The 17,359-nt window shown below is 37.4% G+C and overlaps 1 protein-coding gene and 1 long non-coding RNA gene across 11 annotated transcripts in view; one reads left to right on the forward strand and one right to left on the reverse strand.

Annotated features, from left to right (window-relative positions):
* The window catches only part of LOC118767252, a 99,054-nt gene extending 95,168 nt beyond the window's left edge, over nucleotides 1-3,886 (reverse strand). The window contains exon 1 of the long non-coding RNA XR_005003155.1: nucleotides 3,693-3,886. This is a non-coding gene — a long non-coding RNA (uncharacterized LOC118767252). The remainder of the gene's footprint in view (nucleotides 1-3,692) is intronic.
* On the forward strand, nucleotides 1,566-16,353 carry LOC115222603 (titin). Of its 10 annotated transcripts, none has more exons than XM_036511551.1 (4): nucleotides 1,566-1,773; nucleotides 5,168-10,052; nucleotides 10,083-14,522; nucleotides 15,222-16,353. In XM_036511551.1, exons 2-3 carry the CDS (start codon nucleotides 5,355-5,357, stop codon nucleotides 14,517-14,519), a joined length of 9,135 nt encoding a protein of 3,044 aa, XP_036367444.1. In that variant the 5' UTR covers nucleotides 1,566-1,773; nucleotides 5,168-5,354; the 3' UTR covers nucleotides 14,520-14,522; nucleotides 15,222-16,353. The 10 variants fall into 10 exon arrangements, with proteins under 10 accessions (XP_036367444.1, XP_036367443.1, XP_036367445.1 ...); XM_036511550.1 differs by having other exon boundaries at nucleotides 1,567-1,773; nucleotides 5,168-10,008; nucleotides 10,039-14,522; XM_036511552.1 differs by having other exon boundaries at nucleotides 1,567-1,773; nucleotides 5,168-9,978; nucleotides 10,039-14,522.
* The last annotated feature ends 1,006 nt before the right edge of the window (nucleotides 16,354-17,359 follow it).

Below are 17,359 nucleotides of genomic sequence, written 5' to 3' on the forward strand. Positions count from 1 at the left end.
AGGAATATGCAACCTGTGTCAGTATTCAGATATTGAAAGCACCCCCACCCACCAAAAATGAGGCATATAAGAGAACGCTTGCTCTAGGAGATGGCAGAGGAGAGCAGAAGCCAAAGCCAAGGTGATCACTGCACAAAAGCCTGGAGTTAGGCTGCCAGGATTTGTAGTGATCACTCTGCAAAGCTCCCACTTGGAATCAATAGTGCAGCAAAGAGTAGGTGGGGGTCTTATGTTCCATCACTGAAGCTACAGAGAAAGCCTCTAAATGGCTTTGGATAAAGAGGGTAGACCTGTAGTCTTGTTTTTGCTGGGACTTGAAAACCTTGACAGGTTTGCACAATGAGAGCGTCTGATAACGAAACCAAAACCCTCTAAGACCTCCAGGAATATCACATCACTGAGGATGTAGCTCGGAACATCTTATAGATGCATCTTGGAATTATATATATTTCACCTACATGTATATTTAGACATATGCACAAATATATTTATCTTCTTTGTTTCCTTTGTTTTAGCCAAACAATGACATTATATATATATTACTCTTTTACTTGTTTCAGTCATTTGACTGCGGCCATGCTGGAGCACCGCCTTTAATCGAGCAACTCGACCCCGGGACTTATTCTTTATAAGCCCAGTACTTATTCTATCGGTCTCTTTTGCCGAACCGCTAAGTAACGGGGACAAACACACCAGCATCGGTTGTCAAGCAATGCTAGGGGGACAAACACAGACACACACGCATATATATATATACATATATACGACGGGCTTCTTTCAGTTTCCGTCTACCAAATCCACTCACAAAGCTTTGGTCGGCCCGAGGCTATAGTAGAAGACACTTGCCCAAGGTGCCACGCAGTGGGACTGAACCCGGAACCATGTGGTTGGTAAGCAAGCTACTTACCACACAGCCACTCCTGCGCCTATATATATATATATACACACACATTCCTAGACATATACGTCCGTGTATATATATATGTACAGACGGTATGCAGTTATATACATACACATTTACGTGTGTGTCTGTCTGTCTCTCTCTCTCTATATATATATAGAGAGAGAGAGGGAGAGAGAGATGGTGTATATAAGAAAGTTTATCAGCAGTACCTCTAACAAGTCAGCAATTATTAGTACTTTTTTAATGTTCGAACCAAAAGTAAAAACAACCTATATATACTATGTGACTCTAGACGATTGATTACAGAAGGTATTGAGAACTACTCTTGCATCAGACCAGAGGGTCAACTTCCGATGTTATATTATTACTTTCAATTTAGAAGAAGATATATACAAAAAGTATGGTCATATACGAGTACCGATGGTTTATTAATTACTAAATGCCTGTCTCCCTCGTGTTTAATGCTAGCTTTACTCTTTCAATAAAGAGTATCACCTTATTAGTGAGTGTGAGTGTGTGTGTCTGTGTATGTGAGTGTCACGCTAAATAATAATCCACCTCAGCAGCAGCCACTACCCGCTGCAGCTTCTACCTTCTACGTGAGCCGCTATTATTACTGCTGATTATTATTTCAAGCTGGTCTCTTCGTTTTTCCATGCCGGGGGCTTAGCAACCAGCTTACGGAAGTTACCGAAACTGTACGAAAACTTGTAAGTGCATCATGGGTAATATTTCGCCTATACCAGAATCAGTGATGATGCAAATGGCGTCTTTATTGTTTGACTGACTGGACTCGCAAATCCTTTCATTGTCATCTACTTGGGTTTGTGTTTAAGCTCATCGTGGCATTTTTCAGGGTTCTGCTAAAGGTAAGTTGCGACGATTTACCCTTCTTTGGAGGATATTTGAAGCTCTATAACGGGCGATAACTAAGATTGAATTTAGATTTTCAAAATGGCGAAAGTCACGCGGTTACTGCCCCTGTACAGGGGCGACAATTTTTGCGTTAGTTTTTGCCGGTCTTACTTGCTGGGTGACATGGGTTTTCTTACTGAACTTTAATCCTTAATCCTTCAACTTCATTTTGCTATATTGGAAGATGTATTTGCTGCTCTACTTTGCTTGTAAAGCGGCTTCGATCAATGCCGGAGTTGCTATTCTGTCTCTTGTTTCTGTCCTCTTGACGAAACACTAAACGTGAATTAAAATGGCGGCTACCAATTATCTTACGATATTTTGATGTCTCTCTCTCTCTCCTATTCATTTTGTACTGCGTGTGTGCCTTTTAATATGTACGTGCATGTGTGTGTGTGCGAGTGTGTTTTGATTGGGATGTACGTAAGCTGTACTTAATTGCTATATTCTTTATGCCCGTCTACTCCTCATAATAATGTCGTCTTCACCTAATTTCACTTTGCTATTAATATATCTAGCTATCTTATATATATTAGACTTCAGTTGACCGATATTGCTTGTTTCTTTTTTTTTTGTTTTTCGTTTCGTTGATCTTATACATATGGATGCGTAACCAGAGTTGAAAATAGTAAAATCATTTGTATAATATGCTTTTATGTTACTTTTGAACGACCAATTACAGTAATTAAAAGTCTGTCTATAGAAATATAAGAAAATTTCGCCATAACAGAATTAAGTGCGCAGTCTTCTTTCATAATGTAGCTGGTGTTTCAGGCAAATGTCAGCGTATTTCTCCTTCTCCAGGTACTCGAAGTCATGTAGTAGGAGTGATTTTGTAAAAATATTTCATTTTATAAATCCCATTAGTCATCTAATGGGATTTATAATGTTCTTTGTCTTCTTTTCACTTTAGTAATTTTTGCTCACGAACATTATACAAAAATTTATTCTAAGTTGGGCTTTTTTTTTTCATCGCTGTATCAAATCAGAAATATGTGAAATTAAATAAAATAAAAAATTAAATAATATAAAGCTATTCGTCTTAACTCGTTTGAAATCGGAGATTTTTTTTTCCCCAATATAATAATTTATCAGATTGTATCTTTATATAAATTATATTCCAGGAAACTGATTCTATTTTCATCGAAGATCTGTTTATGATGTGTTGTAACGATTTTCACACTATAAGGAACTTATTTAAAATATTCTGATTATGTGTCTTTATCACGAGGCTCTTAAAATTCCACGTTTTTGCTCAGCCCAGACCTGTCTGTGGTGGTGGTACGCTGCTGCCGCCGCCACCACATCTGCACCTACCCATGATCATAATAATGTTTGTGAACAGCTTCAAACTATATTAAATTCAGTCTTAGCTGTCTCGTCTACGTGTTTGCTGGCTGTCATCTATTTCTTCAATTTTCTATCATCTTTATGGACGAGAAAGTTGTTGGTGCTCAAAAACATTAACGGAAGTTGTCATATATGTATATCCTGTTAGAAATTAATCTTAGTACCTCTTCCCGCCAAGAATTGGTGGGGGCCCACCTACCTATATGCTAATTGTTAAATAACTTCTTCATCACAGAACAAGGATAATATAGTGAATCTTTTTATTATTATTATTATTGAGAAAAACAAAGACTTTAAAAGATTAAGTCCAGTTACCCTGTTAAATGCAATATCACTACTTACTGTTTACATTTGTGAGTATGATCTAATTTGTTTCCTATTAGAGTTGTTTAGATAAAAAGAATTCAATTGTATTTTTTAAAACTTTAACAATTACATTTATAGATTATTAGATAGCCTCTTTCTTAAATTTATATATGATTTTGCTATTACAGCTAAAGAAATGTGTGCTTTTGATACATACCCTTTGGTCGATTATTCCTTTCTAACTGATTTACCTCTCTTTTTTTCCTAACTTATCTTTTCTTCGTCTCAATATATTTCAACATAAAAGCCATTTTATAAATACTGGATCGGTGACCTTCCTTTCGATTAGAATTTTATCTTGTATCAAGGTCAAGTCTCCTCATACATGTAGAAAATAACCTAAAACTAATATTTAGTAGCCCCTTTATATATTTTCGTTATTTTCAATGTATTCCCCGTAAGAACGTACTTAACTCCAAAGATTGTTTCCCCCTTTATTTTTTTTTTAGTTATATTATTCCGTTCCTTATATTTGTACACGTGGTTAACAGTCATTTTGCTTATATAGTTACATAGTAGTATTTAATAGTCTTGTAAGATAAAGCTTGTTAATTTATTACAAGGTCCAATATGTTTTTATTGAACCAATTATCTTTAATTGAGTAAACTGTTTTCGCATCGAAAACTTTATAGGGGACATAACTGATTTTTGGGAAATGTTGTTTATAAATGGACGTTCGTTTATAAAATATCCGGCTTATATAAACACGTATGGCGATTTCTATGTTAAATAGCAAATCAACTTGTGATAATTATATATAAAAAAAAATTAGGTTAGGAGATCTGTGAATTTTAAATTCTTCTGCTTGCTGCTCGCGAAATCGACTCTTTGTAATCTCATTTTGAAAAAGATTACCATAGCCCATCTATCGTATTTTTCATCGTGTGTACGGGTATTTTTTAAATTTTTTACCCGGAATGTGGTTCTACAGTGGAAACGTACATATTGTGGTTGTATGTGCTGTGAGAATATCAAATTAATAATAATAATATCTAAATAATGGCTAAACTGGCAATATGACCATTCCGAAATATAACAATAAATAATATCACCTTTGGAAGAAATGTGTTGGTTTTAAATATAGGTATTGAAGTTGCAATCGTTATTAAACATTACCGAAAATTATGATAAAATTTCTGAAGACAAATTCCTATATGATAAATTGAGGATTTTTTTTAAAGCTTTAGATGAAGTGAAGAGGAAGCAAGACCGATTTAATTGGTTGCTTATTAGAAGTTTGTTTAAAATGTTAACGTAATTCACAAAGTTCTCTCGATAAATGTAATCGCTGTTTGATCATAGTCAAATAATAATCCAGTAATTCAGGTTCTTTAATTTTCTGTCTAAAAAATTATAAAAGTTATCGGAACAAAGTTGTGTGGATAATTTACAAGATCTCTTAAATTTGACGGTGGTCTTCAAATATGAAAGGTGGTAAAAGGCCCCCTTACCCCCCCACCCCACCAACAACTTGCACGTCAAGTCATAATGTTTCTTATATAGTTGACAGTGGTGATAAATTTCGATTATTTTGTGATAGTGGGATATATAAAAATTTATATGTGTGTATGTGTATATATATGTTGTTTTGGTTTGCGTCCTTTGCTTACATTTATCTCTCTTTTTAACAGGTGAATTAATTCAAAACTAATGATTTGAAATATCAAATAATAACAATCAGCAAGAAATAGCGTTAAACGCCTTCTGTAATATGTAGTATTGAGAGTTAAGCAATTGCTATACATGGAAAATAGTGACTTAACAGGGAAAGCTGGCCATAAAAAATAACGGATTCTCTTTGAAAATATTTTTTATAAAATGGAAATATCTGGAAACAACCTTCCTCAGTCAATAAATCCAGATACAATTCAAACTCAAGATGGTAGTATTCAAATTCCATCAACCCATGTTGGATCACTCACATCTGAATCTCATGCAGTAACTGATGTGGATATCATTTCTGGGACCTCTCTTAGTTCTGTTCCTGGTGCCATAGTTACATCGGCTGGTGTTCAGCAAACGCAAACTGTTCTTGTCTCACCAGAGTTATTCACTACATTACCCCAAGTGCAGCCAACGTCAGAAGGTATAGAAACGACTGAAGTTACTAGTACCACACTTGGTGGAGTTACTTATGCTTTTATCAAAGGTTTGGATAGTAGTCTTGGTAGTCAGGCAACATGTATCACTACACCAAAATCCATACTCACAGGACAGTCTGGTGGTATGGATGTAGAGTTGATCCCTGTAGATAATGTAGCCCTTCAAGTGATGGCTGTTGAAACTAAATCTAATGATAAAGAAAAAGACCAAGATAAAGATGATGGCTCATCCATCAAACACCAAATGATACAGCATGCTGTTCTTGTTCAAGATCCTAATAGTCAAATCTCTTCTCTGACTGGCAAAGATACAGAGTTTATGACCACTTCTGGTAATGTTAGTTTATCTGTAAACAACACCTATGTTTGCGAAGATGGTAGTACACTTGATAGCACACCAATACAAATAACTTCAAAAGATTCAAAGATGGAAGAGAAAAATCCTGCTTTAGAAGCAGCCATTCAAGAAACTTACTTTCAACTGGACCATAACATGCTAAAATCTAGTGGTGTTGACCTGAATAAAGCAACATTGCAAGCATCTGCTGATGGTGCACAGTTCTTTGTCATTGACTTGAGTGAAACTGAAGTTCAGAATTCCATTCCAATGGAAATAGAAACTGAACAAATAATCAAGGAGGAAACTGTAAGTATCGATTCATCAGCAATGAATATTGACTCAAATAATGATGAGACCAATGAAGTGCCTACTGAGTCATCACCTTATTATGTTGTTCAGCATGTGACAAAAACGGATTCAGATCAACCAGAAAAGTATTTTCCAATTAAGCAGTTACCAGCAGATTTAAAAGGCTTGGTGTCTCTTTCTCCTGATATTAAGTCTAAAGAAACACCAGTAGCTATTTCCTTGCAAAAAGATTTGGAGACAATGCAAAAATCAGTGGCAAAAGAAGGAGATGTGCTTTCAGTTGACCCAAAAGCTTCTAGTAATGAATTGCTTATCACCAATATCCAAGGGGGACATGAGGTAATAATGGTTGATATTGGTAGTGCAGCATCTATTGTTACTGAGACAATAAAAACCTCTACTGATGCAGACCTTGAGGGAACCGAGCAAAAAGACAATAATCAACAATATGTATTTGATGTTGTTGGTTCCGAAGAACAGTCAGCAGGCAATTTATTAACAGCTAAATCTGGCTCTACTCTTTTGACAACCACTTCAACTGTGACCAGTACTCTTGGATCAACAACCACAACATCCATTAATACACAGGCTGCTTCCAAATTTAGAGATGCTGGTCAGCAAACTGAGAAATCTCGGCAAGCAGCTGAACAAAAACAATCTGTACTATCAGCAACATTGCCGCCAAAGCAGACTGTAGTCTCACAAGCTGTATCTCAAGCTAAGCAAGTTCAGGTTCAGTCTACATCTCCTTCAAATCCAGTTGTATCTTCTCAGCATGTTCAGCTTATTAATAAACAAGCTGGACAGTCTACATCCGCTTCTACACCATCTACAATTAACACCTCTAAACAGATGCAGGTAACATCTCAATTGCCAACAAAACAGACATTTGTATTTGCTCCAAAACCAGCTCAGGTGGCACAAACCTCATTACTGAAACAGGCACAAACAACTCAGCAAACTTTGCTTAAACAACCAGTAACAAGTGCATCTTTGCCGAAATTGGACCAATCCCAGCAAAGTACAGTTTCTAAGTTGGTTACAACACAGCCAATCACTTATACTCAGGCTAAACAATCTTCTCAGCTCCAGTCAGCAGTTACTCCTTCTAAACTTGTACCTTCCAAAGTATCACTAATATCTGCACCTAGACCATCGACTGTAAGTCCACAGACAATAACAATAAAACAGCCACAAGCTCAACAGGTTTCTTTGCAACAGATGGCTTCGATGTCTAAAACAGGGCAGTCCTTACTTCAGCCGTCACAAGAAGCTCAAGTACAATCGTCTGTAAAGACCACGCCTGTGCAGTTGAAGCAAACAGTTACTCAGCCAATAACACTTCCACAATCTAAACAAATTGTACTACAATCATCCACCACATCTCCACAGAAACAGACTCAACCCCAACAGATTACTACATGGCAAGTCCAATCGCCAGTATCAAAACCAGCACAGTCGGTACAAGTTAAACCAGGTCTCCAAGTTTTACAGCCAAAACCCATTCAGCGTTTACAACCAAAAGAAGGAGTGCAAGCACAAGCTAGCATACTGCAACAACAGCAACAGCCTAAGCAAATAGCAAAATCTCCAACAACACAAGTGCAAATGACTTCTACACAACAGTTGTCGGCTAAAACTACGACTGCACAACCAGTAACAAAACAAATTATTGTACAACAGTCTCCGAAAACAGTTACAGTGCAACAGCAGCAATCCACTAAACCAATTACTGTACAACAACAACAGCAGCAGTCCCCTAAAACAGTTACTATACAGCAGCAGCCTTCTAAACCAGTAACACTACAACAGCAGCAGCCTTCTAAACCAGTTACAGTACAACAACAGCAGCCTTCTAAAACAGTTACTATACAGCAACAGCAGCCTTCTAAGCCAGTTACAGTACAGCAGCAGCTTTCTAAACCAGGTACAGTGCAACAAGCTACAAAGTCAATTATAATACAACAACCAGCCAAATTGGTCTCAGCACAACAGCAGCCAGTAAAATCAGTTACAATACAGCAGCAAGTACCAGTAAAATCAACAGCTGTTCAACAACAGCAGCCTACTAAAACAATTTCAGTGCAACAGCAATCTGAAAAGCCAGCAGTGGTGCTACAGCAACCGGCCAAGTCTGTTACTCTTGTACAGCAACCTGCAAAATCTGTGACTTTGGTACAGCAACCGCCTTTAAAAGTAACATCCTTGCAACAACAGCAGCAAACCACAAAGTCTGTAACCGTGCAACAGCAAACTGTAAAGTCAACAACTTTGTCTCAGTCAGAGCCAGGTAAAACAACTGTAACACAACTGCCAGTTAAGGCTGTTGTCTCACCACAGACGCAAAAACCTATTGTTGTGCAAGTGCAAAAGCCAGTTCAAACAACACAGGCAGCAGTGACCCAAGTTTCATCACAACAAACATTGAAGCCATCGCAGCCTGCTGTCACTACTTTAGTTTCTATTCCGTCACAGCAACAATTACCAAAAACTGTAACTGAAACACTTGTTGGTCAGCAGCAATCAGCAAAATCAGTTAATGTTCAGCAGTTAGTTAGTCAACAAGAACCTATTATTCAGAAGCAGGTGATGTCAGCTGCATCTACATTACAACAACCACAGTCTAAAATCTTATCTGTCACTCAACCAGCCTCCACGCAACCTAGTACGGTACAACAGCAAACCTCAAGACTACATGAAAGTGTGCCAAAAGGCCAAACTCCAGAATCAAAAATATTCTCAGATGTTAAATCTAAAGATCAACAGCAATCCTCCACTGCACAATCACAACAGCTTAAAAGTATGAGATCATTGGTAGTGCAACCAGGGAAAGCTCCAGAAACTGTACAAAAGGAAAAATCTTTAGGAACAGAAACAAAAAGGACAGAAGCAGTGTTGAACACTGTAAAGAAAGCAATGGTATCACAAGAAGTGGGGAAGAAACCAGAACATGTGCAAGATGTTCAGAAACAGACAGAATCATTACAGAAGGCTAGTAAGGAATCAGGCACACCACCTGTGAGTGTTAGAAGAACAGAAATACCACAGGAAGCTGGGAAGAAAGCAGAGCATTTGCAAGATACTGCAAAGAAAATAGACCTTTCCAAAGATGTTGCAAAGAAAGTGGAACTGTCAAAAGAGGCTGCAAAGAAGATGGAATCATCAAATGAGGCTGCGAGAAAAGTGGAGCCACCAAAAGATGTTGGGAAGAAGGTGGAATTGCCAAAAGATGCAAAGAAAGTTGAACCACAAAAAGACGTTCCAAAGAAGGTTGAACCACCAAAAGATGTTGCAAAGAAGGTAGAGCCACCAAAAGATGTTCCAAAGAAAGTGGAACCACCAAAAGATGTTGCAAAGAAGGTAGAACTTTCAAAAGATGTTCCAAAGAGGGTTGAACCACCAAAAGATGTTGGAAAGAAGGTAGAAATGCCAAAAGAGGTTGCAAAGAAGGTGGAGCCTCCAAAAGTAGAAGTACTAAAAGATACTGCGAAGAAGATGGAAGTGTCAAGAGATGCTGCCAACAAAGTAGAACCATCAAAGGATGCCACAAAGAAAGTGGAACCACCAAAAGATGCTGCAAAGAAGGTGGAACCACCAAAAGATGCTGCAAAGAAAGTAGAACCACCAAAAGATGCAGCAAAGAAGGTAGAGCCACCAAAAGATGCAGCAAAGAAGGTAGAGCCACCAAAAGATGCAGCAAAGAAGGTAGAGCCACCAAAAGATGCAGTAAAGAAGGTGGAACCTCCAAAAGATGTTCCAAAGAAGGTAGAACCACCAAAAGATGCTGCAAAGAAGGCAGAATCACCAAAAGATGCAGCAAAGAAGGTAGAGCCACCAAAAGATGCTGCAAAAAAGACAGAACCACCGAAAGATGCTGCAAAGAAGGTAGAGCCACCAAAAGATGCTGCAAAGAAGGCAGAACCACCAAAAGATGCCACAAAGAAAGTGGAACCACCAAAAGATGTTACAAAGAAAGTGGAACCATCAAAAGATGCTGCAAAGAAAGTGGAACCTTCAAAGGATGTTGGAAAAAGGGTAGAGCCACCAAAAGATGCTGTAAAGAAAGTGGAATCACCAAAAGATGCTGCAAAGAAGGTAGAACCATCGAAAGAGCTTGGAAAAAAGACAGAGTCGCCAAAAGATGCTGCAAAAAGAGCTGAACCTATTAAAGATGCTGGGAAAAAGGTAGAAAGTGCGAAGGATGCTGCAAAAAAGGCAGAGGTACAAAAAGATATTGGGAAGAGAGCAGAACCTGTGAAAAAGGTGGAGTCACCAAAAGATGCTCAGAAAGTAAAAGATGTTGGAAGAAAAGAAGTATCAAAAGATACTGGGAAAAAGACAGAATTTGCCAAAGATGTTGAGAAGACAGAATCACCGAAGAAAGTGGAGGTGTCTCAGGAAACTGTAAAGAAGGCAGAATCTTTGAAAGAAGCAGCTGGGAAGAAAGCAGAAACAACAAAGGAGACTAATCAGCAAAGTTCTATGACAAAAACTGTCGGGGAATTAAAATCTATATCTATTAATAAACCAAAAGAAGATGCAGCTGTAGCTGGCCAGACGCAGACAGTGAAGGTACAAGTACCAATGACCAGTATTTTAAAACAAGTAGGGGAAACTAACAAGGAAGTGCAACAAGTTGAACCACCTCAAAAGATGCAGAAGTTTGACTCTCCAAAATACCAGTTAAAGTCCTCCACCACCAGTGCTGCAGGACATCATTTAGGAGTTGTCAGCATTCCAGAAATGACTGTTACTACACAAGCGAATCAAGCAGTTGTTGGTACTCTAGAAAGTCAAGTGGAGGTTGTGAGTACTCCAAGTAACCAAGTAGAGATTGTCAGTACTCCAAGTAACCAAGTAGAGATTGTCAGTACTCCAAGTAACCAGGTAGAGATTGTTAGTACTCCGAGTAATCAAATAGAAGTTGTGAGCACCCCGGAAAATAAAGTAGAAGTTGTTGGTGCGTCAGGGAACCAATTACAAGTTTTTGGAACTCAAATGAGTCAACTGGAAGTTGTTGGAGCTTCTGGAAATCAGTTGACAGTTGTCAGTACTTCAGGGAATCAACTGGCACTTGTTAGTACCCCTAGCAACCAACTAGAAACATTTAGTATTTCAGAACAGCAGCTTCAGGTTGTTGCTGGTGGGGAGACTCTATTGCAAACAGTTAACAGTGGAGAGCAGCCACTAGAAGCATTGGATGGCCAGACACAACAGCAACAACTAGAGGCAGTAGTTTTACAAGATCAGGGAACACTTAGTATACAACAATTAGCAGCCAGTCAACAAGCTGTAACTGAACAGCAAGACGATGTACAGATTATTGAGTGTGCAACTCCAGATTTGACTGGGAACAAAGGACAAACAGAAGCAGCAACTCCAAGACGTAGAGGTAGGCCACCTAAGTCTACTACTCCAGCAGCATCTCAGGCCACTAAAAGCACAGATAGTGAGTTTGAAACTCCAAAATCCAGTAACCGATCTTTACGTGTTCGGAGCAAAGAAACCAGTGGTGATGAATCAGAGCCTAGTGCTACAAAAGAAACCAAACAAACAAAGAGAAAGTCTTCCAAAGAAACTGATTTATCCGAAGACGCTGAACAAAGTGTTGATAGTGCAGGGGAATCTAAGAATGAATCTACTTTAAAACGAAAGCGAGGTAGGCCTCGGAAAGATGATCCTCCTAAGAAAGCAGAAAAAGCAACCACTGAAAAACACGACACGCCTTCTTCAAGTCAAAAGAGAGGTCGTCCAAGAAAAGATTCATTAGAAAAGAATTATGATGTTGATTCTCCAGAAGGACGAGCTAAACGTCAGAAGATTAGCAATGAAGAAGAGGAGGAGGACGAAGAAGAAGGTAGGCGCCGTTCTGGCAGAATAAAGAAAGGTCAGGAAGAAAAGTCACAGAAAAAGTCCTCTCCTGAAACATCTACTAAGAAAAAGGAAAAATTATCTTCAAAGGGCAAGGACGCAGCAAAAGAATCACCGAATGTGTCAAAGAAAGCTGAAGATACTCTGCCACGTCGTGGTAGACCAAAAAGTAAGGAAACACCAAAATCTGCAAAGAAAGATGCTGAGAGTATTGAAGTAGCTGAGAAATCTTCAGGTCGCCGATCAAAGGCAGCGAGTGAGAAAGATGGTGAGCCAGTTGCTAGCACTTCTGGAATTAAGTATGTCAGGAAGCGTAAGGCTGAATTTGATGACGATGAGGTGCCTTCAGAAGAAAGTGATGAAGCTGTTAGTGAATTATCAAGAATTGATCTTCCATCTAAAGTTTCTATGGCTTCGCCAAAAAAGAAAGCAAGGTATTTTGAAGATACTGCTGTAGGTACAAGTACAATTTATGATGATAGTGAAGATGATGATGTTGACGAAGATGAAGAGGAGGAAGAGGAGATTGAAGAAGTTGAGGAAGACGACGAGGATGATGACGAAAGTGATGAATATATAGGAACTGTTATCACTTCTCCTAGAAGTAAAACCATGTCGTATTCTCATATTAAAAGTAGTAATGAATCCATGCGAGACATGAAACAGGAGCCTCTTGAAATGGAAGTAGAGGACATGGAAGGGTATATTGAAGATAAAAATGACAATACTATTGAAGACAGAGATGATAGAGAGGAAATTTATGAGCTTGAAGAAGAATCTTTGTCAAGAATTATCTGTGGAGATGATGGAGCAGTTCTCACTCCTATTAGAGTTCACAGGCGGAGACTTGATGACAAACAAGATGATATTTATAACATTGATCAAATTGATGAGGATGAGTTTTTGGCTGCAAAAAATGCTGCTATGCAAGACAAATCTCCAAGGACACCACAGACACCTCAGTTTGTTGAGGTTGAAACTGTTTTTGAATCTCCTGGTAGACGATCTGTACAAACACAGACAGATCCACGACTGAGAAAAAAGAAATTTGGACCACTTGGGCAAGAAGGTGAAATTGATGAAATAGATGCAGATGATGGAGATCTTTATAGAAGACGTCGCCGAAAGAAGGAAGAGTCAGATTTCAGTTTATTTGAAGATGAACCGAAGCGCAAGAGTGTTAAAAGAAACACTGAAGAAGCTCTGAAATGTCCATTTTGCGATAAGGCCTTCATTGGTCTGGTAAAGCATATTAAGAGTAAACATCGCCATGAAGCAGATTATGATGAAGAAATGCGTAATGCAAAATGGAGAGAGCGTATCATGAAAGTTTCAACACAAGGTGGGGACGAAGCTGGTGAGACCTGTTCTGAATGTGGTAAGGTCACGAAAAATATGAAGCGCCATCAAGAACTTCACCAGCAAAACAGAATGCAAAGCGCTTGTCCAATTTGTGGAAAGGTAGTCTTAAGAACAGGAATCAGCTCTCACATGCGCACTGTTCATTCTGGAAGAAAGCCTTATAAATGTCCTCATTGTGATTATTCATCAGCATTCCGTGGAAATCTTAACACTCATATTAAAGGTATGCATTTGCACACTCGTCAATATCTCTGTGACGTATGCAAAGCTGCATTCAAAACTTTAGGTGCTCTTATTGGGCATACGAAACGAGTACATGAAGGTTGGAAATCTCCTAATCAAAAAATTTTCATTTGCTCTGTCTGTGAGAAAAGGTTTACAAAGAAGTACCATGTTGACCGGCACATGCTTATACATACAGGAGAAAAACCACACAAGTGCACTGATTGTGGCCGCTGCTTCAATAATAAGTCGAACCTTATGTCTCATATTCAATTAGTGCATAAGAAATTATCACCTTATCAATGTGATATGTGCCAGGAGACTTTTAAACGTAAGAAATTATTGCTTGAACATATTGGAAAAGTTCACGTAGCTGCTGGAGAAATGGCTCCACTGATTAAAGACGAAGATGATGATGATGATGAGGATGAAATGTTAGATGATGGTATGGATGATGAGGAGATTGATGACATGAGAAAAGTAACCGAATTAGTACAATCTCAAGCAGTATATGCTACAGTAACTGATGGTTCAGTTGCTGAAGGAACTTATACTGCTGTTGTCACTGATGCAGCACACGAACTTAACAATCAGACAATAACTACATTACAAACAGAGGGTGGACAAGAGACCATTATTATTGTGCATACAGCTAACCCAGAAGAAGTTGCTCATGCTATCGTTGAACAGGGAGATGGAACAGTGCAATACGAAACATCTGGTCAAACTATCACTGGAACAACTGCAGCTGAATTATTTTCTCAAATGCAGTCTTAAAAGGTAAGCTTGGTTTTTCTTATCAAATATACATCAATCAGTAATATGCATTATTATTATGAAATATATCGAATTAACATTTATTTCCTTTCTATTTATCGTTGTTTGTGAGATGATTTAATTTATTTATTAACAAGACAGTGAAGTGGTAGCAAAGTACAGGAGCTTGATGTAATCGACTAGTTTTAACCCCACCTAGAATTTCAGGCCTTGTACCTCTAGTAGAAAGAATTATTAAACAAAGTAGTGAAGTGGCAGAATTCTTAACACACTGGACAGAATGCTTTGTGGCATTTCTTCAGTGTTTATGTTCCAAGGTCAACTTCTTTCATCCTTTCAGTGTAGATGTAGTCAACTATCCCATTCACTCTTAAATTGCTAGCCTTGTGCCAAAATTGAAACCATTAATTTTATCATTATTATTATTAACAAGGCAGAATCATTAGCACGCCAGGCGAAATGCTTAGCAGTATTTTGCCCATTGCTACATTTTGACTTCAAATTCCACCACGGTCAACTTTGCCTTTCATCCTTTCAGGGTCAGTGAATAAAGTACTAGTGAAGCGCAGGCCAATGTAATCAACTACCCCTCCCCACAAATTTCAGGCTTTGTGCTTTTAGTAGAAAGGATTATTAATAATTTTAAAATATTTTTTTCAGTTTACCTTATTAAAAGTTCCTTTAAATTCTTTATATTTACAGGAGAGAGACCTTTCTTCCTTTTCGCTAATGGTGTAACAGCTTCAAAATATCCATTATCAGAGCACAAGATTTTGTTTCAATTCCATAGCTGGTTAGTTTTGAAATGATAATGAATATTCTTTGAAAGACTTTGTGTTTTATATATATATATATATAAATATATATATATATATGTGTCTGTGTGTGTGTATATATATGTGTATGTGTGTGTGTATGCATAAATGAATGTGTATGTGTGTATAAATATATATATAAACACATACATAATGTATATATACACACATACACATTGTACATCAGAAGAAGCACTTGGAAGTGTACGTTTTTGATATTGTACCATTTATAAATTGGTTGAATAGTTTTAAACCACCTCAGACGAACAATGGCTTATCAGTCCTGGTTTACAATTTAGGTGGCAACATTGTTACTTATGTTCTTTAAGCTTTTAAAATGTTTATATTTCTATTAATATTTTTATCTAGGCTATGAATTCAAAAGGTAACTTAGAAAGCGTTTGAAATTCCGAAGATTAATTCATTGTACCTCTTTTCTGGGGTGGGTGTGTATGTGTGTCAAATTGAATACGCATCCAAAAGAGCTACTATTATGTGTGTGTGTGTGTATTATATGCTATGATGATTGTTTATGATTTGAATGACATTGTCAGGTAGGTATGAGGCCAGATCTAGCCAGTGTGAATGTGTGTACGTACACACACACATATATATATATATACACACACACACACACACACATATATATACATATGCACATGTATAAATATATATATATATATTTGTTTCAGCCAGGTGGCTGGAGCAACACTGTGTGGGAATATATATATCTATGTGAGTATATGTATGTCTGAGTATAAAAGAAATGACTTTTGGAAAGAAATTTCGGCAAGAACTTATTTTAGTTTGATTGATTGATATCTTCGATTTATTAACTTTGTCTAGTTATATTTGTTTTCAGAAATTTTAAAATATTTTCAATATTTGATTTCTATTACAAGCCACCCATTAAACAAATTTTTTTACTGGTAAAAATGGAAGTTCCTTTTGTCATTTTGTCACTCTATGCTTGTTGCTTCCATTATACTTTCACATTATGAAATGTTCCTTATTTTTTTTAGTTTAGATTTCCTCAACATAGAACTAGTTCCGATATTATTTATATTGGCGTGATCATTTGCTTCTTATGTAATATTCAAATAATTTTTCTAATTTTTTATCTTCTCAATATCATCTAAATAATACAGTTCTATATTTAAGAGATGAGGAATTATGTATATTATTTACATTTGACAGATATTTGTCCTCATCTTGTTTGTTGTTAACCCATTTCGGCTGTATACCCTGCAGCCTTTGTCAGGTGATACATGCCACCCCCCTCAAAATAAAGGTAGAGGAACATTGCAAAGCTGTGACACGAGATATTGATAAATCAAGTATAGCTGATCATGTGTGGAAAAATGGAGACCACCTCCCTCTGTGGAATGAAATTAAAATAATAGAGAACACCAATGGAAAATACGAAAAATAAAAGAAGCTGCATATATGCTAGGACACAGCAACCTCCTAAGCAGACTGAGTGCAGATATGAATAGCATATGGGAACCAGTATTACAGAAGGATAGGAATATATTAGATTTATAAGCCCTAAAATTCACTCCATAGTTGCCCACAGACATATGGCATAGTGGTTAAAAGCGCAGGCTACTAACCCCAAGATTCCGAGATTGATTCCAGACAGTGGCCTGAATAATAATAACATCAGAATTTCCCCAAGACACCTGATGAAAGCTGGGGGGTATATCAGCTGAAAAGATGAGGACAAATATCCATCAAATGTAAATAATCATCCAAGTAGTTAAAAAATTAAAAGACATATATCTCAAAAGTTTCTTTAAGAAGCAATAGGGAAAATCTTCAAATATATAATTTTTTAAAAGACAAAAAGCACTTTAATAGACATTTTAATTTTCAGTTCCAATAAACTGTGAATATATAATATATTGATGGTAGTGGCGGCATTAACTCTTATCCAAGTAGTTAATCTGTAGTGAGTTGTTGAGCCTCTTCATCCTAATGAGTGCAAAGGGTGCCAGTGCCTGCGGTGGCAGTTGATATATGAAA

This window comes from Octopus sinensis, linkage group LG20 (assembly GCF_006345805.1).
Source record: "Octopus sinensis linkage group LG20, ASM634580v1, whole genome shotgun sequence".
NCBI classification, from domain to species: domain Eukaryota; kingdom Metazoa; phylum Mollusca; class Cephalopoda; order Octopoda; family Octopodidae; genus Octopus; species Octopus sinensis.

Coding starts and splice junctions, on each gene's coding strand:
- LOC115222603 (XM_029792900.2), top strand. CDS start 5,355: ATGGAAATATCTGGAAACAACCTTCCTCAGTCAATAAATCCAGATACA.